The 25,932-nt window shown below is 44.5% G+C and overlaps 1 protein-coding gene across 1 annotated transcript in view; it reads left to right on the top strand.

Annotated features, from left to right (window-relative positions):
• The first annotated feature begins 5,930 nt into the window (after positions 1–5,930).
• Positions 5,931–25,932, top strand: part of NARS1 (asparaginyl-tRNA synthetase 1) — a 217,003-nt gene continuing 197,001 nt past the window's right edge. Inside the window, exon 1 of the mRNA XM_085630181.1 lies at positions 5,931–6,138. Coding sequence (XP_085486307.1) covers positions 6,093–6,138 — 46 coding nt within the window. The 5' untranslated portion in view covers positions 5,931–6,092. The remainder of the gene's footprint in view (positions 6,139–25,932) is intronic.

The raw sequence follows: 25,932 nt of genomic DNA, 5'->3' as shown, positions 1-25,932 counted from the left end.
ATGGCTACCCCAGGCTCGAACGGGAAAGCCGTGAGCAGAGGCCCGAAGAATGAGGTGAGCTCTGGGGCCTTTTTCTCTTTGTCGATAAGGAGTGATGTTAATAATCGATACAATGTGTCCACTTAATCATTTTGTATAACTTTACATTATTGGTTTAAAGCATTGAATTTTGTTGGTCAACACAGTTCAGGGCCTCCCAACGTTTGTATACATGATCCATCCTGTATGTCCCTTGTTATCCAGTTCAAACAAGCATTGAAAATGCAATAGGTCTCGTTTTGTTGTTGTTGTAGTTTTATAGAACGGGATCTCGACCGGAAGGTTATATGGGCTCTCATCGGGTGGCCGCGCCCCTTCCCATCAATTATGCATGGCGGGGCCGGAGCTTTGGCATGGAGCCACTTTTCGAGTCCACACCACTTTATTTATGCACATTAACAAAAAGGCATTCCCCGTATCAGATACTGCTTGTCTTATCTCCTTCTGTTCTCTCTGACACTCTCGTTAAGGATGGATGAATGACTCTACCCGTTCTCCATTGTAGTTGAGTTTAAGGGGCTGTGATCTACACATATTTGTTCCCTCCTCCATGTCCCAACCCCACCACCACTTCTTTCGTTCGCCCACTGGGCCAGACAGATACAATCAAGGATGCTCGCATGTTGATTTGGCCTTTGAGGTGCCATGCCAAACATTCCAGTGTGGGCCTGGTACAAAGAAACAAAATAACTGGCAAAACACTGTTCAGTATACTTTGATGGACAGTGTGTGATAGATAAAGGACCAATATTAACCTGCGCCGTAATACCTCTGTTTTATTTAAGCGCCTGAACCCAGTTCATTTGATGATGTACGCTATATAAATAGTATTTCTGAATGAGATAGGAAACTTCTCATGTTACACACAGCCCTAGTCACTTGCTGGAGAAGAATGCTTGTGGTGGTCCGTTGTCCACACGTGCATACATTTCAGTGCCATTTTTTTCCTCCCACCCCTTCCGCCTGCATGCTGTAAAGTTAATTAGGCCCTGGAGTCGTCCTCCCGCTGAGAGTTTAACCCCCCTCCCCCTTGTATCCAGTCACACTCCATCCAGTCTGTCCAGCTTCACCAGTGGAGGCAGAAGTAACGTCTGTTCATTTTTTTTTTACTTTCCTATCCTAGTCCCATGCATTGATTGATAGCTCCCTGAAGCTGTTACTGTTGTGCTGTGTCCTGCTCGAACAGGTACATAAATAGGGCCCCTAATAAAATAAGCACAGTTCACTATTTTAAAGAGAACACATTATTATTTACGCAAATCAAAATGTTTGGAACTGATTGGCTTGTTTGAAATATTTGAGTCTACAAGGAGTACTTGGGCCTAATCACCAGCTATCAGATAAAATACTAGAATATCCTACAAAATGGCTCCCCAACCCATATGCAAAATAAGTTGCAGCGTTGTGTCCCCACCGCAGAACATTTTTACTGTAGCAGAATTATTGCCAACCAGAAGATCTGTCTAGACAGCTTATGGGCACAACATCAAAATAGAGTTGATAAAATAGGATCTGATGGGAAGTGTGGATGGGAACATGTAATTGGGACAGTGCAAGTTACATTGCAATGAGGTAGTGCGCTTCATGGAAATATATATAACAGCAATAAATTGTCATGAGAGGCAGAGAGGTTAAGTGAATTTCCCATAAACACAAGTACCTAAGTGAATATTGGGCACACAAGTCTCGTTTTCGGAAGTCAGAAGCTTTGCCACTGAACAACATCTATGTCAGGATACAAGACCGGCCATTTCAGCATAGTGCTCAGGGACAAACGTAGCACTCATGGGCAGTACACGCGTTTTGCTCATGGGCAGCAAGGTTGGCCAACATTTTATCAATGGGAACGGATGCTTTGGCTTGCGCCTTATTTTGCGGGCATCGGCGTGTGATAAAGTAACATGAAATACATCGGATTTTGAGTTAATTATATAGTGGTAATCCTGAAAAGCTTGGATCAGCCTCGAGGGACTCAATAGTGGATAATCCTGACCCAAACTCTCTCTCAATGCAGGTTTGTTTACGTCTGAGACTTAACAAAGTCTCTTTTGCAGTACTGAAGGTTATAAAGACATGTCATTACTCATGTGGCTCATTGTGTCCACATGTGCTCTGAATCAGGGTAACCTGGCACTTGCGTCTGCAAGCACTCTGAATCAGGGTTGCCTGGCACTCAGTGTGTCTGTATGTGCTTTGAATCAGACTAATCAGTCGCTCGGTGTGTCTGCACATCCTTTGAATATGGGTAAGAATTGACCCGTCCCTGCACATGCTCTGAATCAGGGTAACCTGGCACACTCTGCACGTGCTCAGTCTAATACCAGATTATGTGACTGATACAGCCACATCCCTACTGGTGTTTTGAAGCACTAGTATCTTGGCAAACATCACACCCACCCGTCCACTTCCAGCGTCCAGCTTGCTTTGCTACTGCAAATTATTCTGCCCCCTTGGCATTTTCCTGTGTTACTTGGTCCCTCACCATACCTGCACACCCTCACACTATCACATGTTCCCATTCTTGGAGGGGAAAGCTGCTTTCTGGTATCGCTGCTATCTCTGGATCTCTAGAATGGGTGTTTGGTTACTGACCCCAACCAAGCGGACCAACGCCTTTCATCCCTTCAATTACCATGGACTGCCATTTAACCATTTCCTCAACGTAGGCAGCGGCTTAGTTCCTTTGCCCAGCTACAAAACACAGTCTACTCTAGTCCTTTGCGGCCCAAATACCTTTGATTGCCAAAGGTTGGGGTTTGCAGAAGTCGGGTGCGTTTGGGTCAGCTGCAAGCAGCAGAGTTAGAACCATGAGCATTGGGGTGTTTCAGGACCCAGTACACAACAGTACTTGAAAATTGTGACTACAGGCCTAGTTCTTGGTTTGAAGCCACCATGCCCTGAAATTCGATTGACAAACCACATATATAGCTGGCTTAACTCCATTTTACGGATCTTAAATAGGTGTTTGAGGCGTTTTATTTGCTGATTTTTTTTAAAGAGCTTAATCAATGTTATTGTTTAGTTTATAATGCTTTAGGGTTTGGTGTATTTAATATGTCATGTTTTAAGGTGCCTCTGTCCGCGCTGCGTTGTTTAGGTCTCGCCTGAGACAGTGCTTTAGCGCTGCTCTCGCGAGAGCTTTTGTAAAAGGGGGATCTGGAAGTGCAAACAGTGCTTTTCAGGCCTCCAAATACAGTGCATGTGCGCTGGGCGCGCGCACCATTTGGCAGCCTGAAAAGCACTGCCTGATCACTTCGCGGCCCCTTTGATGTCCTCAGTGAGCCGCGCGGCCACTGAGGACATCAAAGTGCACACCATTTGCCACCCCCTTCCTGCTTGTTATTGTTTCCTTTGATCCCTATCTTTCCCTTTCTCAATCTCACCCTCTCCCTGCCTTTTACAACTGCGGCCGCACCACTGTGCCCGCCCCCACTCCCCCCTCCCACTCCCTCCTCGTCAACTTCAGTGCGCGCTTGTTTATATTTATGCCTAATTTCATTTAGTGACATGAAAGCAAATGACCTAAATTTCGCGCACCCCTCCTCCGGATACCCAAAAACCTAGATTTTCCTTCATCAAAACCTCTGGTTGCTGCGCTGGTGCTGAGCCGGTTTAGTGACTTGGGTATCGGCTCGTTGGACGTGTTCTGTACTCCTGTGCTACAGGAACCCTGGTCATCCGTGCCGGGACATACTCCACCCCGTCCTTTCATCACCAAGCCCAAGGCTCGCAGCTCACAGCCGGGCTTTGCACATACTCCTGGTACTGGTGCCTGAGGGTGACTGACCCTGACTTGCACGTCCCCACACAAACCTCCACTGATACCCCCTGGTCCTCACTTCCAGGCCTTCGCTCACTCTTGTCTCGCGGGGGCTTCTCCTCTGGAGCCCCCACCCTGTGGAACTGCCTGAAACCCCCGAGGCATGCACATTTACTCCCTTGGCCTCCATAAACCCCGCACCCCCTCTCCCTCTCCCTACACCAGGCGGGTCTGACCCTGTCCCACGGGCCCTTTTTTCAGTACTAAGTCCTGGGTTCTGTTAGAAGTTCTGTTTGTGCTAACACATACCTCCCCCTCCCTACTTACTCTCTTTACGACACTTTTTCGCAAGCTCCGTTTTATCTCGTTTCACCCTCTGTGACTTTTTCCCATCTTTGCCTTTCAATGTATGTCTCTTTACCTGTCCTTTGTTGGTCTGTTTTTCATTGTCTCTCAGTACGTCCCTTTCCTGAACCCTTTCGCTGTCACGATCAATGCCTCCTTCACGAGCACTTTCGTTTTTCCATTCTTTCCAGTTCACTTTCAGTTTCTCTTTCACTGTCTCACTAGCCCGCCTTTTCTCTTCTTGTGCCTTGTTTTCATCTCTTTCACCACCCACATTCTTACTATCACCACCCAGGGGTTGCTCTGAATCTTAACCCTCCTGTTTTCTGGGCCTCTCAAGCCACTTTTCTCCATTCTGGAGACACCCTCTTTATAGCCTACTTCTGTGCCCTCCCTTGTCCCTAGAGTTGATCTCTCTCTAAGTTACCAAGCACTCTCTCCACCCTCGCTCATTTCTTTACTGCCCTTCTCTACCCGGACACTCTCGCTCCCCTCCACCACCCACTCCTCTGTGATCTCCCCCTCCCCTCTCTGTTCTAGATATCTCCTCCACTCTCTTCCTTTCAGAGCTGTCTTTATCCACATCTCATCCACCCAGAGATCTCGCACCCCTCCTGCACTCCTCCCTCTGTGCTCGGTGTCCCCTCCACCTCTCAGAGCTCTCACTGACCCTCCGCTTGTTGTACTGGTTACCATGGTACATAGAGGCGGCTCTGTCTATTAATAAACGGTGCACTGGGTTCCACACCAGGTACTATTTTCATGATTACAAGAATTTTCACACACATTGCACACCGTGCAGCGCGGGGGCACCAGCTCTGTTTTCTACACAACCAGAGGGCACATGTGTGATTGGCATACTGCCAGCACACGGGCACACGTAACGCGTCTCAGAATGGCATTCTCTTGTTACCTGATGTAACGCAATACGCAGTACAGGTGTGAACAAGTGTGTGTTTTATTTATGGCGCTGCGCTATCAGCGGAAACAGCGCTAACTAGAAATACAACAACTGTCATGTAGATTGTGCGACCTGGGTGTCACGGGGGTTAAATATAGAGCACTATTTATGGCCGTCTACAACAGAGTGGAAAAATCCCTTCTTCTCCGTGTTCTGTTTTCGATGGAATGGAAGGACAAGCATTTGCAATGCAATAGGTCTCGCAGTTATACGAGTTTGAGCTATTGGCATTATAAATGACAGTGCCTTTTATTTGTGTTTTAAAAAAACCAAACAAATAAAAAGCATTGTCATTTACAATGCCAATAGCTCAAACTCCTATAAATGCGAGACCTATTGCATTGCAAACGCTTGTTCTGCTTGGTTTTAATTGCAATTAGGTTTCACTGTAAGTGTATATGCACAGCGATCAGATACTCTTTTGCGTCTTGGTCCGTTTTGTAAAAAAATTGCAACAAAAAAACCCACAATGGCCATGTCTTCCGAATTCATGTACCTTTTCATTTCAGAGACAAACACGTGTGCCCAAGGAAAACCTGTCTGTTCGCGCCGAGTCAGATGTGCGATCTTGGGAAGGGACGAGTTCAACTAAGCGTGCTTCGGAAGTAAGAAGTCGAGGAGACAACGTATGCACGTTTAAATGGATATATAGCATTTTATCTATCTCTTCTATTAGGCAGCTACAGTTTTAGCCATTTCGCCTGCTGCTGCTACAGTGAGGGCTATTCGGGTGCCCTGTCAAGATGGCCGCAGCGCTCTCCGTAACCTCACCGAGCTGCTAACGCGCTGTCAATTCTGTCGTGCTTTTGTTTTCCCTAGCGTCTTTTTACGACAGCGCGACTTGCTTTGCGGCAGGCAGCCTGATGCAATCTTGCTGTACTCTCTGAAAGCTTGGGAGTGGTGTAATTGTGTTCCAGAGTAAAATCAGCATTGACAGCATCCTCCTGTGCTCCCGGGGAGACGCAGGGACCCTCAGATCCCGGCAGGATGACAGAAGAAGTGATAACGAAGACCGCTGACCTGCAGCTGAATGGTAAGGCTGCCTATATCTACCAAACCGCCCGGAAATCGGTGGGGAGCAGTGCAGCGATCCCTCCCCCAAACACATACGTTGCAAAACCATATACCGTTTGCGTTCACAGACACGTGTGCCCAGTGAAAGCCTAAAATGTAATTCTTGGCTCCTAAAATGCCCGTAAGAAGTGTGCATCATGTAATGAAAATCGTGTTGGTGGACTGTAGACGTACGATAAGTTGGAATGAGCTGTGAGTGGTCATGTCATAGTCAGTATGTGCTTTTCTTTGTACTGGCTCCTCCAAACTCACATTTAAAGTACTACCTTTGATGTAGGACCTTGTAACAGCATAACTTTTGCTTCCTTTCTGTTTGAAGTGTGTGCATCATCACAGTTACCCCCCCCCCCCTTTTTTTTAATCAAACTCACATTTTAGCTCTATTTTATTCAATAGTAATTTATTTCAATTAGTACTCTTGATCTTCACCTGTGGACATTGGAAAATGGATTGTCCCTTAATTTGAATCTAACTTATTTGTATGCTACGATCTTTAGCTCTTATACAACTAAGAAGTACATGTATTTTGTGGTATGTTTGACATCTTTTAGAATTTTTTATATGTTGACTATAATTATGTAAACATGCTTTTATAACCTGTACTGTCGAAATAAAGCTTATTGAAATGAATTGCTTTTCTTTGAGGCAAACCAATGTAGAACAGGAGGCTGTTTAAAGTGGATGCTGTGAGGGGTGCTAGACAGGATGGTGCTGCAGGCAGTCATGTGTAATGCTTGAAACAGCGTGCTGAACCAGCAGAGTTTACCTGCTCGGGTTACATACACACCACAACACTCACTTGAGCCCATATACATTCATACAATGAGCTAGCAAATATCCGCTGGGATCAATTTAGCTGGACCTGCGTGAAAATTATCTCACCATCTCTTACTAACCCTGTCTCATTTGGGTAAATTTCCTCTTGTCGATAGATCTGATTGTAGATTAGAATAGGCAAGGAATAACATTAACCTTCATTTTAAAAGACCACAGACTCAAAGGATTTTATTAAGCTTTATCTGATCAAAATAATTTGAGAGTCATGTCAAAATACATGTTAATACACCAAATTTCTTCATCAGGAAAGAAAGTAAAGTTAGCTTAAATCAATTCACAGTTAATAATTTTTGTGATGACCGCACCCGAAGGGGAAGAAATAGAGAGCAGCACCAGGACATTACTACACAGAATTATATTTACCTAGAATGATGTGAGGACCTGGACAAAAGGGAGCCAAAGATTCAGGACAGGATAACTGACCTCTGCTAGTGCAACGCCAGCGTTACACCCCTCTCTGGTACTACTCTCTCCGGCTCGGGCTCGTCCGGAAACCCCTTCCTGGATGTGCCTCCTTGGTTCTGATTCCGCAAATTTTATCTAAGTGTTCGTTTCTTCGATCAGCTCACGGACAGCATCTCAGCACAGCATCTGCATCTCTCGTGTGCAGCAGCATCTCTGGGCGTCTAACTAATCTAAACTACTTCTGTTATACTATTCTTGTGTATGTTCCACCCCCAAATGTTTCAAATCGTGAAAACCCCTAATTCTGATTGGGCCAGGCAATGGGAAGAGATCATCACACCATACTAAATGTAATATTTTCTATAGTTCTTTTGTCTAATTTCCCGCCCCTTAAATTTACTTTCCCAAGCTTTATTCCCACCTGCATTTCATATGTGGATCAATACATTTAAGCAACATTGTATTTTATATTTCCTCTTGCTGGTTCAAGAGTTGAGTTTCCCATGGGCTTCTTGTGAACATGTTCTTGGCTGTGGTTCAATTGTGCCATCGGAGTTCAGGTCAGGTTTTCAATGCGCAGGCGCATCCATCAGGTGGGTAGGGATCTCAGTCACCCTCAAAGGCCCAAATACGAACTAATAATAAAGTCAAAGAAAAACATGTTAGAATACGAAAATAAATTAATTCACTGTATACCACTTATTTCTACTCTAAGCCCATTTACTTAGATATATCCTTTGCATTAGCAGTTTAGTAAAACTTGCATGATTTAGTTGCGACTTCGCATGCGCATTAACATGTGTGTTTCAAGCGGCCATGTTTAAAGCTATTGCGCAGCTGCAAAGTTTTCCCCCAAGGGAAAGAAGACGTCATACTACGTAGATGCAGTAGACTCATGCGCAGTAAAAATCCTGCGTTTTCGGCGGCCATTTTAATGACACTCGGATTAAGGGTTAGTAATACACATAGGCAAGCGTCCCCTGGATTCAGTATAATGAATGTAGTGCAATATTAGTATCCACAAACATGTTGATTGCATTATTACATATTATTCGAGAGGATTGCATACGAGCACGTTTCTTTTATACGAAACCTTGCTCCATCAATCCCCTCTCTGATGGCATTTTATGCCATCACTAATTTCTGTTACTGAATCAGATGCCAACTTTAGCATTCTACCATTTCGATTTCTTCAACTCTTTCATTACTTCCCTTATCCTTTTTGTATTGTAATCCTCTCATTCTTTTGTAAATATTTCCTTTCATCTCTTCAAGTTGTATTTCATCTAATTTTCTTTTCTTACATTTCTCATTTACTTTAAATTTCTTCCCTTTTCCGTGACATTTGTGCCAACACATTACTGTCAAAACTAAGTTATTATACCCATTATTGCCATTAGTATTTGACCTAAAATACTTTTACCTATGTTAGAAAACCAACTACCTATAGTAGCAAAACTATTCACTATTTACTTCCATACACTGTCAACCTCCAGTGGTTTCAATTCTTCTTCCAAATGTGTGATATTTTTAAAATATCCTCCAATTTCAATACTTTTATCAGGAATAGAAGTGCAACAATGTTGCGCTTTCAACATTTTACAGACTCCACCCTCTTTTGCCAATAAGATATCAAGGGCAAGTCGATTTTACAAAACCATAGATCTGACAGCAACTAATTATGTATTGATCAACAAGAAACCTCCAGCAGTGTCAGTTGATAACCGATCAACTACCGTAGTCAATTGACACATTTTTCGCGAATTAAGCAGTACTCCCACTGAAGGTATCGATACAACGAATATATCCCCCACTATTTCCGAAACACTAGCCCTTTTGTCGCGTGTTAGTCCTTTATTGTCTTCATTGCTTCCAGTGATTCTTTTAACATGATAAACTTTAGGGAATACTATTCCAAAATAGCAACTCCCATACCAATGATCAGGTAGCCTAAAGTAGGGTTTGTTTCCACATACGTAATAAATTCCAGGAAATACTGGATCTGTTCCTCCTTTTAGTCCCCATCCCCCAATTACTAAGAAATTATGTTCACATTCACTGGAACCAATAAATGCATTGTTATATTCTGTCTTCAACCTATGGAGACAGATTTTCCCTTTTTCTCAAAATCCAGGATCACAGCAGCATGAGTCTTGCCAGTTGCCAAAAGATCTTCCTTCTCAGCCCATTTAGGCATCTGGGGTTTCGGTTCTGAGGTCCTTCTTTGGAAATCCTGTCTCCTCTGTTCAACTAAATTCAAAAATATCTTTTCTTCTTCATGTCATTTACATGTTAAATTGCGCACGTGTGCATCAGCTATATCTATTGTTTTCATGGTTAGAAAATATTCACCCATAACTTGTGAGTCTCTCTAGTACTGGCCACTGTTAATACTAACATTGTGAGTACTAAAAATATGCTACATATGCACTTCTTTATACGGCTAAGTTTTGGTTTTCCAGCAACTCTATTATCAGATATTTTGGGATAAGAAGATTTCTCTTCTTTAATTCAGAATTTTCTTTCTATAACTGTTGGGGAGTAGGATCTGCACTTATGTTGCCCCCACCTGATGTTTACACTGGTTTCTGGCTATAGTCTGGTTGGGACCCTGCTAATCAGGGCCCCAGCCTCTCTGTTCTCTCTAAACAACTTGGAGTGCATATTAGATGCACTAGTGATTGGATACTGTGGTACCTTATAAGCCCCTAGTATATGGTACCTTAGGTACTAAGGGCATAGGTACTTCACAGGCCTACCGGGGGCTGAAGCATGTATTATGCCACCCCTGTGAAGCAGACTAAATCTCACACCACAGGCCTGCTACTGCAGCCTGGGTGAGGTACTGTTAGCACTGCTCACTGAGATAGAGGTTCCCTATATCTCTCCTTACACACACATATAAACCTATCAGTCACCCCTAAGGCAGGCCCTATCAATCCTGAGGGCAGGGTGCTTGGTTTCCATGTGAGGGGGGTGGGCTCTGCCTGAGCAGGGCCCTTTTGCAGCTCTCAGATTCTATTCTCTGTGGCTGTTTGTGGATGCGGTTAAACCATATACTCTTCAGTGCATTATAACCTCGCGGTTAATTTTAACTCTGGGATGGCTGCATCAAAACATGTCGTGTTTGGTGTCAAACGCTTTTAGAATCATACCCCCACACCAGTAACTGGTGTGGGAGTATGATCCCACCCTTCTAGAGGGATATTGCCGCTCGGCTGTCCGACATGCGACCGGAATCTCGGAAACCATCCTCAAGGAGGATGCTGACATTGCCTTTCTTACTGAAACCTGGCTCAACGACCACTCCACACCCATCCTTGACCTCCTGCCCCCCCTGGCTACTCTATTCTCAGAAAAGACAGAACTGAAAAAATAGGGGGAGGTTTAGCAATTATTTACAAAGAAGAACTTCAACTCTCCTCTATTTCTAACACTGACTACACAACCTTTGAATACCTAGGAGCCAAACTTAAAATTAAACACCCCCCCCCCCCCCCCCCAATCCGACTCCATAACATATACCACCCTCCTTGTGAATCCCTTCCATTTGCCGAAGAAGCATCCAACCTTCTTACTAAATCGCTACTCTCCAACTCCAATGATCTGTTCCATGGAGATCTTAACCTCCACTGGAATGAGCCTGACGACCATGCAATTGTCCTTCTCAAAAACCTTCTTGAGATCAGCGACCTCAAACAGTTCTGCCACTCTCCCACCCACGCCAAAGGAGCAACGCTTGACGCCATCATCTCCAACCCTGATCTGACATCCTTATCCAACATCATCCCCATCGATTGGTCTGACCACCATTATCTTGTTCCCGATCTTCCCTCCAGCCCGATACAAAAAAATAAGACTACAACTGTGACCAGAAATCTTAGGCAATTCCCCCCCGGCACTCTGGAGTTTAAACTCCAATCCCAACTCCGTCTCACTGCCCCCTCTTCTAATGCTAACGAACTCACTGAGCACTTTAACAAAACTGTCACTGAGGTTCTAGACAATCTTGCCCCCCTGAAAACGAAAACGCTAAAAAATGTCCCCTCTAAATCTTGGTTCACCCTTGACCTTATTAAAGAAAGACGCTCACTGAGACTAGCTGAAAGAACATGGAGACAACACCCTTCCCCATCCCATCTTGCTCTCCTTAGAAATGCAAGATCCTCCTACAAAAAACACATCTTTTCGGAAAAAGCATCTTTCTTTCGTCATCAACTCTCCCATGCCAAAAACAGACCTAGAGAACTGTTCAATATTATTAGAAGTCAAACCTCACCTGCACTCCCTAACCCTATGGCCTCCACTAACAAATGTGAAGAAATCGCGAACTTTTTCAGCGAAAAAATCGCTAGGATTGACTGTGCTTTCCTCCACCCCCAACCCTCGCCCACCTCTCAACACCCCCCGGATACTACACCCTATTCACCTCTCCCCTTGAACCCTTGACTCACTCACTCCTCATCCCATCGGACATCCCTCCTGAAATCCTGCCCAACATCCTACTGCTCAAAAATGACGCCATTTGGCATAATTTCCACCCCGTCTATGAACAGGAAGTCTTCAACATCCTAACGAAACTTAAACCCTCCTCCCACACTAAAGACCCTCTCCCCTCCGCACTCGTCCAAGATCTCAAACACGTCATCGTTCCCTACTGGACCAACATCATTAACACTTCTTTCTCTACAGGAAATGTCCCCATTTCACTACAACTCGGACAAATCACCCCCATCCCCAAAAATCCCAAAGACGACCCCAATGACCCTACCAATCTCGCCCAATCGCCAACCTCCCCCTCCTCTCCAAAGTCCTCGAAAAATGCGTCCTCCGCCAACTGGACAAACACATTGACACATTTAACCTCCTCGACCCCCTTCAATCGGGCTTCCGCAAAGGTTGCAGCACTGAAACAGCACAGCTCAACATAGTCGACGATATTCACTTAGCCCTGGACAAGGGCGAGAGCTACCTACTCATCCTCCTTGACCTCACCGCGGCATTTGACACAGTCTACCACCCAACCCTACTCAATGCACTCAAAGAACGTTTCGGCATTAATAGCACGGTCTTTTCCTGGTTCACATCCTACTTCCAACAAATCAATTCAAACCAGCCTCTCCAGGCCAACCCCTGTCTCCCTAAGTGTTACTCAAGGATCCATCCTCTCCTCCGCCCTTTTCAACCTCTTTATGGAACCCCTGACCATTATACTCAAACAAGCAAATATCAACTATCACCTATACGCTGACGACAAACAACTGTACTATAAAATAAAGTCCCATGCCGATATCCTTCACCTTAACACTACACTTACCAAGATCCAATCCTGGTTCATAATAACAATCTTTAAACTAAATCCTAACAAAACTGAGATCATCCTCTTCTCCCCCAAAAACAACCCTCTCCCCATCCAAACATGGATCGCTGACCTTAATGTTCTCTCTCCCCTGCCGATTCTGTCAAATCACTGGGCATCACCCTCACCAATAAACTCACACTCAACTCCCATATAAAGAACTCAGCAAAAAGTGCACTTTTCACACTCCGACATCCCAAAAAACTCAAACCCTTCATTCCAGCTGATGACTTCAAACTAATTGTCGAATCTCTGGTCCTATCCAAAATTGATTACGGGAATGCCCTTCTCTCCGGTACTCCCAAAATCCACCATGCCCCCATCAAAGCCGTCCTCAGCCTTGCAGTAAGACTGACAACCAGCTGCAACCGCCTCAACTGCATCTCCCCTTCCCTCAAGGCCCTCAAATGGCTCCCCATCGAAGGCAGATCCTCCTACAAAATTGCATATATCACGCACAAAGCCCTTTACCAGAATGCTCCAACCTACCTCTCAACCAAACTCAAGAGCTGGCAGTGCCTGCACGCTGAGAAGCTCCAACACTCTTCTGCTCATACCCCCTCTTCTAAAAAAGAAACGCCGCGAAATCCCGCTCCTTCTCCGGCAAGGCCCCAACCATTTTGAATGCCCTTCCCAAAGACCTCCGCTGCAACCCTTCCTACGACAGCTTCAAAAGAAACCTTTAAAATTCACCTTCTCAATAAATTATTGGGGTAATCACTCCCCTGATCTCCGCTCACCATACCCTCCCTCCTCACTATGTGCAATAAGTCCCCCCAGGCATATTGTTATATCACTAGCTATAACTTCATTCTGGTCCTCTCGTTTTGTTTTCTGTTTACAATTTACGCAATCTGCCAAATATGTATTATTAATTCTTCCTTTATTTTTATATATCAGTGTGTTTAATTGCTTTAATTATTGCTATTGTTGTGTCCAAGTCTATTTCTCATTGTCATTGTAAAGCGCTCTGATACCCTCGGGTGTAGCTAGCGCTATATAAAACTTTTCAAATAAATAAATAGACATGTACCCACTGTGGAAACACGGTAGAATCCTGAAGAACCCTGGCATCCCAAAATGGATGCCACCAGTCACAGACACTGGGCTGCCCTCCTGCTGCTGACCGCAACTCGCAGTGGAGGAGGCCCAACAATAGGCATCCTGTCACAGAGAGGTGCAACCACCTCCCAGACAGGGTTTAGTGTATTGGGGCTGGGTGGGTGCACTCCTAGAGTGCTTTGAAGTCCTGCACTGGGGGATCAGTAGGTTCCTCTGTGCATATGCCAGCTCAAACCGGTTCAGGGGCTACCTGCCCCTGCTCTGGCGCGAAACTGGACAAAGGGAAGTGGGTGTAGCCATCCACTCCCCTGACTCTCCCATAGGAGGGGTCATAGAGCTAGTCCCTCCCTTCCTTGTAGTATAAGTTAGGGAACCATTGCAAACTAGATATCCCTGGACGATGCTCTGAAGAAGAATCCTGGACCTTCGACGTCCCACTACCTCTGGAAGACTGAAGAATCTCCCTTGGAGTCAAGGAGTGACTCCCCTGCTTGGCAGGCACCAAAACTTTGAATTAACGGTCACAAACTTTCCCGCCGGAGTCCGAAGTCCCTGCAGCCCCGGAAGTGGATTTCCTGACTTCTCCAAGGCCATCGTGAGTCTCCAGCGAAGCTGAGGCAAGTGCACCCCACGAGTGACGAGGAACTGCAATACCTGGGTACCGGGCACTATTTTCGAGTGCAACCCCTTCACGACGTTCTACAAACTTGTGCATTGGACCACGTGTGGTCCAGGCCTCCAGCAGGATTTCCTCCGAAGATCAGAGGCCTACCTCGTCCCGAGTGACCGTGGGCTCCTGGTGAGTGAATCCTCCAGAGGCGTCTTCGCGATCCCTTGCCGGCTGGCTTGTGGGTCCTCAGAAGACTTTTCTACAAAACCAAAGGGCTCCCCTGGTTGCTCCAGGCCTGCCCTGACTTACCCTCGCTGGGTGAGTCCCTCAGACCTTGCTGGTCTGTACCGCTGACTTTTTACACTTTCCACGAGACTGGCTGTTGCCAAGGCTTTTTGGCTCCAATCTGGTCGCCGACACCGCAGTAAGCTGCAGACTTCGTGGGACACGCCGAATCCAGCTCCTAGTCGTCATCGACGCCTCCTGGACCTCGTGGCTGAAGAGTCAAGACACCTGGGATCACCTGAAATCACCCGACGACGGTGGGCATCTATCTTCCTTGCCCCGGGTCACTGCCAAGTGACTTTGAACACTGTTCCCTCTGCTTTCAGGTCTTCTTTCTTCTGAATCCAGCCTTGGATTCCACCGGACACTTCGCCTGTCTTCACAAGCAGCAAGTCATCTTTGGCTCCCATTTGAAAACGACGCCGCGACCCGACGCCAAAAGACACCTATGCACCCGGCTTCCCTGGGTGAGGTAACTCCAGCACTACAGTGCTCCTCTGTGTGTTGGCTCTCGAACTACATACCCTGTAAGTGACTTGCTTGTAGACTCTCTCGAAGTATCCTAAAACTTTAAAATTCCAACCGCGACTTCTCCATCGAAGTCTATTGGGATCCGCGGCTGTGTTCTCACACTGCATGCGTCTCCCGTGGGTCCTTTACTTACCTGCCTTGGGAGGATTAGTGAGGCCCCAGCGCTTCTGAAGGCCCTAGGCCTTGTCCTTTTGCAAGTCGTTATTCTTAAGTCTCTTTTTAAGTATATGGTCTGGTACGCCCCTAGGGCCCCAGCCATATTTGTGCTTAACTTATTGTGAAACGTTGATTTGTGCATATGTTCCTGACTTCTAAACTCATAGATTAGTAGAGTGTGTCTAATAATAAATACACATATATTTGATATATATACCTGTGTGGTGTCCTTTCATTTAGTAATTCAAGATATTATAAGGTAAAACAAGCTGCTTTACATTCCTCTAAAGACTTAGCCTGAAGGCTGCTCTCCACAGCTACCACTAGGATAGCTTTCTTTAAAAGGTTGTCTTAAACCTATCCACCATAAGAGTCGAATTGTACCTGTGCAAGGTGCCCACTTTAACTAGTGACCAGCATATACCAGGCCAACTTCTCACAATAACACCTTAAGTTTTTCTCTCTCTTTCAAGTTAGTCTCACTTCTTCGTCAATCCGTTCTGCATTCAGTTCGTCAACACTTTCCTCATTTATGTTGAGATTCTCGAAATCTTCAAGAAAGACATGTGTCCATTCAGGACCTTTTGAATTTATTATTCAATGTTCTCAATCTTGGGCTTCTTCGTTTAGGAGTCTCAGTTGACTGACTGGTTATTTCGTTTACTTGGTCAGGTTCTACACTTACAGGTTTAAGGCGGTATTTCAGTCTTTTAATAATACTGGGCCAATTATCGCCTTTCCTGATTCTCTTAGTTTGCACTGCACTGTCAGTTTCTTCAATAATTCTTTTGTTTTCATTTACTTGTGGCACAACTTGACCCTTTTTGTCTTCAGAATTCCTCTCTATCTGACCTTGTCCAGGGCTTATTATTTTAGCCTGTTCTGCCTGGATGGGTTCTTCTACCTTAATCTGACCCTGTTCAGGATTAATTGCAATTTGTTTTTTTTCTTTATCCTGAACCTGTTTTTCTTTTCCTATCTGGTCCTGTTCAGGTCTTTCCATCTCTTGATTTTCTTCTGCCTGAACGTTTTCTCTAAGGAATATCTATCCCTCCTCAGACTCGTGAATTGGACTTTGGTTTTCGTCTGTCTGAGTATATTGTTCCTTCCTTTTCTGTTCCTGCTCAGGTTCCCTAATAACTGTATTCCTACTCTCCTGAGTACGTTCTTCTACACCCAACTGATCCTCACTCTCTTCCTGTCTTTCTAATTTTGTTTGATTTCTTGTTCTAACAATTACTTCAGGTATGTCCACTACTGGGATCCAGTCGTCCTGATAGGTGCTTGGTTGTTCTTGGTCAGCTAATTCAGGATCGGTGCTAGGCACGATTCTCGAGTGTGATTCTTCACAACTACCCAGTCACCGGGATTCAGATCATACGCTTGGCTCAGCTGCCTGTTGACTGTGTCTTCCCCAACCTGGTGAGAGATAGAACGCACTCGGTTGCAATACTCCAAAACCAAATCATTAGTTATGTTTTAACAGCTTGTGTCCTGGTATACATGCCTGCCTCATTGCTCTTCCCATGAGTATTTCACGGGGACTCAATTCAGTATTTTTGTCAGGAATACTTCTGAGTCCCATCAGAACAAGAGGTAACGCATCAGGCCACTCCAGTGGGTTGGATGTACACACCTTTCCCAGTCTTGACTTGATTGTGCCATTCAATTGTTCTACCACTCCAGAAGCCTCTGGGCAGTACGCGCAGTGCAATTTTTGTTCGAATTTGAATGGTTCACAAATTAATTGGATTATCTCATTATTAAAATGAGATCCTCTATCTGATTCAATTGTTACTGGAAACCCAAATTCCGGGGTAAGTTCACGTAATAAGAGTTTGGCCACTGTCAAGCTGTCATTTCTTCGGATCGGGTATGCCTCCACCCACTTTGAAAACAAACAAACTATGGCAAGTGCATATTTCAACCCTCGACAGGAAGGCAATTGAATGAAATCTATTTGGAGTCTTACAAAGGGACCTTCTTCTTTCCCATACTGACCACTGTTTTCCTGCCGGGATTCATTTGTTGACATGTTAAGCATCTTTGGCAAAGACTGCAACAGTCCTGAACTTTGTGTCAAACCAATCTTGTCTGAAAAGTCTTATCATAGATTCTCTGCCTACATGTGTGTCTCCATGATACATCCTAGCCATAGGTGCAAGCATACAGTCTGGCATCACTGGTCTGCCATCATAACAGACCCACACACCATCTTCTGCCCTTCGTTGACATCCTATTTTCACTCACTCCTCCTTCTCTCTCATTTCTGCTTCATCTTGTAGATCTTTTACCTCCTCCCATGTTCCCAATCCTACAAGTAGCATAAGTTGGCAGTTGATTCTGCATGTTTCAATTTTCTTATTTAATGCTATTTTATGTCTGGCACAGTGCTGGGCAACCTGATCAGGATATCGGTTACTTGCTGTCACATAGTCGTCCCCTGACTGGTGAGCAGCACACTTGACCACTGCCACTTCTTTTGGCAATTGTATTGCCTCAATCAATTCTTTCACAAATTTTCCATTTTTAATGGGAGATCTGAAGAAGTCAAGAAATCCCTCTGCATCCAAAGTTGTGCACAACCCCGTAACCATACTGACTATCAGTGAAAATGGTTACTTTCCAATTTTTCCCAATTTTGCAAGCTTTTATTAAAGCTATTAATTTGGCTACCTGTGCAGACCTGACTTCTGGTAAATAGGATGCTTTGACTATTCCAGCCAATGTACACACAGCATAAGCAGCACTCAATCCTCCTTCCTCATGACGCATGCATGAGCCATCTACAAATAACTCATGATCTGCATCCTTCAAAGGTTCTTCCTGAATGTCTGGTCGGGGTTTGGTACTGAGTTCTGTTACGTCGAGACATTCATGTTCGACTTCATCTTTTACTTCTTCTTGGTATGGATCTTGTAACAAAGTAGCTGGGTTAAGAACAGTACATCTGACTATGGTCAAGTTTTCAGCCCCCAAGATAACTCTCATACTTTCTTAATCAATTTGGGGTAAGGTACTGAGTTTGAGTTCTTGTTAAAAGAATCACGACTGAATGAGGGACGTACACTTTTACAGGGTGTCCCATCACAATTGATTCGCTTTGTTCCAGGCTCACGCAAGTTGCGGCTACAGCTTTTAGACAACTTGACAATGCACATGCTACAGGGTTTAGAGTAGAAGAAAAATATGCCACAGGACGTCGCATTAGACCATGTCTTTGAGTTAGGACTGCGAGTGAACAATTATCTCTCCCATAGCAGAGTAATGCAAATTCTTTTGAATAATCTGGCATTCCCAGAGCAGTTGCTTCACATAGACAACTTCGTAATTTCACAAAAGCTCCCATGCTCTCATCATCCCACTCTAGTGGGTCTTTTGCTCTCTTTTTTGTCATCTAGATCAGGGGTTTAGCCAGTAAAGAAAACCCTACAATCCACTGCCTGCAATATCCTACGACCCCAAGAAACATCCGTATTTCTTTTGGGTTCGTGGCAACTGCATTTGTCTTATTATTTTTATTCTTTCAGAGGTCACCTTCCTAACCCCTCTCTCTATTTGATGTCCCAGGTATTTAACCAAGTTTTGGCAAAACTGTAATTTCTCTGGGGACACTTTATGTCCACCTTTAGCCAGATGATTTAACAAGGCAATTGAATCAGTAACACAGTCATCTTGAGTTTTTGACGCAACCAATAGGTCGTCAATATATTGCACCAGGACTGACTCTCTTGGCAACACGAGAGATCCTAGACTTCTTTTCAAAATCTGGTTAAAGATTAAAGGACTTTCGGTGTACCCTTGAGGCACCCGATTCCACACGTAAACATGCTCCTCAAATTTGAACAAAAATAAGAGCTGACTATCTAGATGCAATGGAATGGAGAAAAAGGCATGGCATAAATCAATTGCAGTAGACCAACCTGCCTTCCACGGTATCTGGTACAGAATTACAGCTGGGTTTGGCACTACTGGGCAACACGGCACAACAATCTTATTTATTTTTCTCAGGTCTTGAACCACCTTATATTTCCCGTTAGGCTTCTTAATACCAATTATGGGTGGATTACAAGGATGGCTCATTATTTCTTTTAAAATACCTTGCTCGACTGATCGATTAATTTCTGCTGCAGCACCTACTTTAATTTCAGGACTCATTTTGTATTGTCGAGTATTTGGATAGATGACACCTTCTTTCACCGTCACTTTCACAGGATCTACATTTGCCATTAATCCTATCTCTTTTCCGGTAAAATCCCATACTTCAGGATTTACTGTCAGTTTGACCTCCGCTGGTAACTCACCTCTTGTCATCAGAGAATACATTTGGTTTCCTTTGTTCCTTGTTTGGCTAACATGAATTTGTAAACTCCGTCTTCATCTGGAGTATGAATTGCAACACCATACGGTATGCAAAATATTGTGCAATTCATTTTGCACAATAAGTCTCTTCCGAGCAAGTTTACTGGACTAGAATTGCACACTACAAATTTGTGCATCTCTCTGAAATTATCAATTCGCACCTCTATGGGTTCTGTGATCGGGGTTCTAATCTGTTGATTTGAAACGTCTACTACTTGGATTGCTTCACCCGAGAGGGGTAGGTTTGGAATGTCTGCTGTTCTCACAGTAGAACGGGTAGCACCAGTGTCCAACAGGAAGGTGATATTGTTTCCATCTATTTTACCCTCAATATATGGACCTGTCAGCTCTACCGGTAGAGATGCGCCAAGTACGCACTCCCCTTCCTCCCCCCTCAGGCACCGTCATTGTTTGTCACAATCAAAATATGGATCTTGCAAAAGAAATTGTGATGTTACAAAAATTTTCTTACCACTTTCTGGAAATCCGGTGTCCACACTGTATTTGGCTTGACTCACAAAATTGGGCTTAGGGGCAGGTGGAAATTGGCTCTGTAGGTTTATAACCTGTTGCGGTTGACTCATTAACACCTCATTCTGCGTCTGTGGATTTAAATTTTGATTTGGGCCATTATTATTCCGAATATTATTACACTCTTTCTACCAATGCCCCAACTTCCCGCACCCATGACAACAAAACTTTTTCTTTGCCTCTTCTCTACTCATTCGCCCTCCGGGTTTACCCCCACTATTTTCACCCTGGTCTTGCCCCTTTCCTTGGTTTCCTGCCTGATTGTTTAACTGGAGTTCTTCCTATTCTGCTAATTTTACTTGGGCCAACATTACCTTTTCTTCTAAGGTTCTTCGTCTACATTCAATTTCATCTCCACAGTACTTGGCGTATTTGAGGATCTCGTCTATGGGCTTCGTTTGCCAGCACAGCATGTGCTGCTTAATCATTTTGGGATATTTCTAGCTTTAGTCCTGACACAAACCTGTATACAAAATGGGTCATGTCTTTGTCTCCAATATTCTCAAAGCCACTGTACTGTTTAAACACCTGTAAAAGGCGTTCATAGTACGCATGTACAGACTCGTCTTTCTCCTGGGTTGTTCTGTCTATCTTTACCCAATCAGTTTCTTTTGGGGGAATTTTCCCTTTCAGGAAGGTGATCACCTGATGATACTTTTTCATCACATCTTCTGACGGGGCTCATGTCTTTGGTTCCCTTGGGTACTCATCACGAGCCCAGTCTATGGTAATTTTATATTCTGTCCACAAATCAGCAGGTACAACTATGTCAAACAGACCATCCAAATCTTTCAGCAAAACCTTGGAAACCTTCATAAACCTTTCAACTTGCCTGTACCATTCCACTGGTTTTTCTCTCAATTTTGAAAAATCATTAGTAAAAGACAAAATATCCTGTCGGGTCCATGGGACATGTACATATCCTCCTCCTGGTACTTCCCTCTTCGGGCACAATCTCTCAACCTTTTCTGTTTCTCTCATTGCATATTCAGATATCGTTCGATTTACCTGTGCTTCTTCCTTTTTCTTTGTCCACCTAGTTTTCCATTTGTCTTGATCACCCCATTTTTGCAGTAAAAGTAATAGCTCTCTGATCTGTAATTTTCTTCCTGACCCATTCATGTTTTCCATATCTTTATCAGAAAACTCTGCTGTATAGGGTTTCTGCAACACTTTGGACCTCCCTATGTCAATTCCCATTTCAGATGCCAAGTTTGCCAATTTCTCATGAAATGTTTTTGTATTTCGGGTAATGCTTCTGCAAATGAACAGTAACTCTTCCTCACTATATGTGTTTAACCTATCTAAACCCACATTTCCAGCTACCATCTCTTCCAATTCCACTCGTAATTTGAAAATGTCTAATATTTTCATCTGGGGTTTCGGCCTCTCTATTTCTTGTGCCCGTCTTTCTATTTCTTCTGGGGTTACTATTGTGGCACTTCTGGCTCCTGCTGAACTTTCTAATCTAACTTCCTTTGAACAACTGGGCAGACCTTTTCGGGTTTCATTTATCTGTCCTCTTATTGGCAAATCCATTAGTGAAATTACTGATTCACATTCACTAGCTTGGTCATCAATTATTATATTTTCTTTTCTAGGTTCAATGATTGAAGTAGTCATGACAGGTGTTTTAGGACAGTTTGGCTTTTCCCCATATAATGGGACTACAAGACCTATAGTCACTGGTATCGTTAGTGTTTAGGGCGTGTACTTAACTGAGTTATTTTCTGGATCAGTTCGCTTCTATTCTTATTTATCGCTTCCCTTTCCTTTTCATGAAGAACTCTTTCCATTATCGTTTCATGAATAACCTGTGGAACTAAGGGTGTATCCAATATCGGGGCACTTGAGGAAATTCTGTTTGGACCCTCTTGATAAGGCGGAGGATTTTTCATTAAAATATCTTCCAAATAATCATCTTCTGAATCTCCACTACCTGCCATAGTTAAATGTTTTGTTTTCTCTGAGAATTTGTCTCCAGCCTGTTCCTCTGCCATTAACACAGGATATAAACCTTCCGCCACCATGGCCTGTCTCCATTGTTTCATTTGATTATCTTGAGTCTCTCGGGGAAATTTTGGGTAATGATTACTCGGGCTCCTGTTACTTCGTGGTCTATCACGCTCAAATGCTTCAGTCTCCCACTCTTCTAGAGCTTCGTACTGGGTCAATCTAGGTCTGGGTTCTAATTCATTCGAGTTCGTAAATTATGTAAAATTCTCCAATTAAAGGTTCCGCACTCAGGAAATGCTAATACTCCATCATCTTTTGTATATTCTACCCAATTTTCTAACCATACACAGGTATGATAGCCTCTTTCCATCATTATGTATGATGCAGGCGTTTTTGGGGGAGGGATAAGAATTCCTTCTCTAGTCTTAATGGGTTTATCCTTTTTAAAATAATTCCTAATTTTCTGCATAAATGACATTTTTTTCTTTTCACCGTACATTGCGTGCTTGTGCTGGTTAAGATACTGTTCGTAAGCAAAACCTACAAATCTTCTATCTGGACGGGTACCTATTAATGTCGGATCGTACTTATAAATTCTATTATTACTCTTGGGGCTCCTATTTTAATGACCAATCAGAAATTAGTTTCTATTTTAATGATCCTCCAATACCAGTGAGTTTTCTATTCTGGTGACCAGGTGACCAATCAACTTATGCTTTGCTTTTTAGTTTAGTCAATACTTGCGCAGCTTTTCTGTGACGTCCGTATCAGTCCTTACTACTGACCCCTCCTTTACAATTTCGCTTCAACTACACGCCCGCTGTCTCAACCAATCCCAGCGCGGCTCTCAGTGACATCAGTGCAACACCCGCAACCGACCCCTCCTTTACAAGGTAATGCGAAAACGTATTTTCTCACAAATTTTCCACAAATTTCATTAATTAACAACATAAAACATTCGCTACTGTGGCCGACCCGCTAAATTCAAAGAATAGTTAATTTCTTCCACTGCGAGTAAAACCCTTCCGCTTACTCTTCACATACTACGAGTAAAACCTTTCCGATCACTCTTCACACACTATGAGTAAAACCTTTCCGCTTACTCTTCACTCAAGCATCAGAGAACCTGCTACTCCTTCAGTATTATGTTATGTTAACTCATCTTCTAACGCACACAGCTACTCCAAGGAGGGTCCCGGCGCGAGCATAGGGAAACTGTACACATAACAAAAAGCTCAGACATACAGATGAGTTTTTAACAATTTTTTAAAAACAACCGGGTCTTCCACACTGCGAAGCGCCAGCGGAAGGGCATACCAAGTCCGGGCCACCAGGGACGCACCACCTAGTCTGTGCCGGTGGAAGCAAGGAACCTTTGCCAACCTAAGAGCAGCGGAACGCAGTAGCCTCCCTGGAACGTAAAAGGAGAACCGTTTCTGCAGATAGAGTGGCCCCAGGCCGTGAAGAGCACGGTGGGCAATAGTAAGAGATTTAAACCTCACCCGAGCCTTCATAGGAAGCCAGTGGAGAGAGCGCAGATAGCCTCGCACGCTATTCCTTAAGGGAATCTCACCCAAAAAGCGAGCAGCCGCATTCTGCACCACTTGGAGTTTGTTAAGGGAATATGTCGGGATCCCCACGTACAGCGCATTGGCATAATCCAAGCGGGAGAGATTGAGCGCACGTACCACTGACTCTTTCGCCACCTGAGGAAGGAGTGGTAGAAATCTTCTCAGGACTCTAAGGAGGTCAAAACAGCATCCCACGAGTCTCTTAACTTGTAATTTAACAAAAGAGAGATTCTCCTCAAACCACACTCCAAGGTTCTTAGCCACACTGCTGTTTGACAGTGGGGGCGGGAACTCAGATGGCCAAATCCTGTCTCTAAAGCCAGGGGAGAAATTCCCATACAACAGTATCTCTGACTTATCTTCATTACATTTTAATTAGGCCTTCGCGAGCCACTTGGATAGTGAAGACAGACAGAACTGAACAGGGGCCACGGCTTCCTTATTTTTATGCGATCACCTTAGCCCCCAAATCTTCCGCCAATATGACTAGAGGAGTAAGATAGATGTTAAACAAAAGGGGGCTAAGGGATGATCCCTGTGGTACCCCAGTGAAAACCAGCCGAGGTAAAGATGCAGCTGGAGGAAGCCAGACTTGCTGAACCCGGCCCTCCAAAAAGGACTTAATCCAATCCCACGCTGCTCCAGAAACGCCAATCTCCGCAAGTCGGTCAAGCAGTAAAGAATGGGGGACCGTATCAAATGCAGCCGACAGGTCGAGCAGCACTAAGGCTGCTCTCCCACCGGCATCGAGGCAGTCACGAATCGCCTCAGTCACTTCTACCAACGCCCCTTCCGTACTGAGAGGAGCGAAAACCTGACTGCGCCAGTTGCAGGAGCCCCTCCCTCTCCACAAACTCAGACAATTGTCTGTTCACTATCTTCTCACACACCTTAGCAAGGCTGGGAAGAAGAGAAATGGGCCTATAATTCCCAGGAATCAAGGGATTGAGGGCAGGTTTCTTCAATAGTGGAAGGATTTTAGCCTGCTTCCAAGCACTAGGGACACAAGCCTCCAGCAAGGAACAATTACTAATAATATTCACCTCAAAGTTCACCACCTCCGCTACTGACGCCAATAATCTGGCAGAGCAGGGGTCCACAGGTGAACCAGACTTCAGTCTCTTCAAAATCCTCAACGTGCAAGACAAGTCAACCGGGGCAAAATTAGCCAGAGAGTGACTAGAAGAAATGGAACTGACAATAGAAGGAGAGATTGACTCGCCCGTGGATGGTGGGGGATTGGATAGAGACCGTGTGAAACTATCTTGAATCCCTCGCATTTTATCCAGAAAAAAGTTACATAGCGTATCACACCAGGCTCCGTCGCTGGCCAGGCGCTTATCTGAGCTATAGGTGACATAAAGCTCTGGACAATCGCAAAGATCTCCTTTGAGTTGTTATGTGCCTGGTCGATACGGACATCATAATAATGCTTTTTAGCTAGTGAGATAGCCTTATAATAAATTTTCTGGCTCTGCCTAAGCACACCCTTTGCCACCAAGCAGTATTTACTGAGGCGCCAAATACGTTCCAATTTTTTACGATCCTGCTTCAAAAGTTTCAGCTCTACCGTGAACCATGGTTTGGAGGGAGACTCCCTAGAGCGCCTCATCGAAGTGGGGATGGCGATAGAAGTCATAGTATCCTGAATCCAATTCGAGAAAGCTAAAAGGCTCCCATCCAAACCCTGAGGGAGAAGCGGCCTACCGGCCGATAAAGCCATAGCCAATTTGGCGGATTCAACTTTTTTAAAAGGTGGTTTACGGCAGACTGAGGCCCTTGAGCTGGGAAAGGCCACCTCCCAAGAGAAGAAGGTCCGAAAATGATCCGACCAAGAGACTGGAAGGGGGTCATTAGCTTTGATGGAGAAGTTAGCAAAGATGGGATAAAAGAATATGGCCCCCTTGATGGGTCGCCTGAGTGACCCATTGGGAAAAATGCGCTAGTTGAAAAATATCAAGGAGCTCTAATGAGTCTCTAGAGTCTCTCTGATCCAGATGAAAATTAAAATCGCCCAGTATCAGATGATGGGAAAAACGCAAAGCCCGGTCTGTCACTGCCTCATCGCAGGCCAGAAGAAACGGTCTC

This window comes from Triturus cristatus, chromosome 2_1 (assembly GCF_964204655.1).
Source record: "Triturus cristatus chromosome 2_1, aTriCri1.1, whole genome shotgun sequence".
Lineage (NCBI taxonomy): Eukaryota > Metazoa > Chordata > Amphibia > Caudata > Salamandridae > Triturus > Triturus cristatus.
This window is presented reverse-complemented; position numbering and strand designations above follow the sequence as displayed.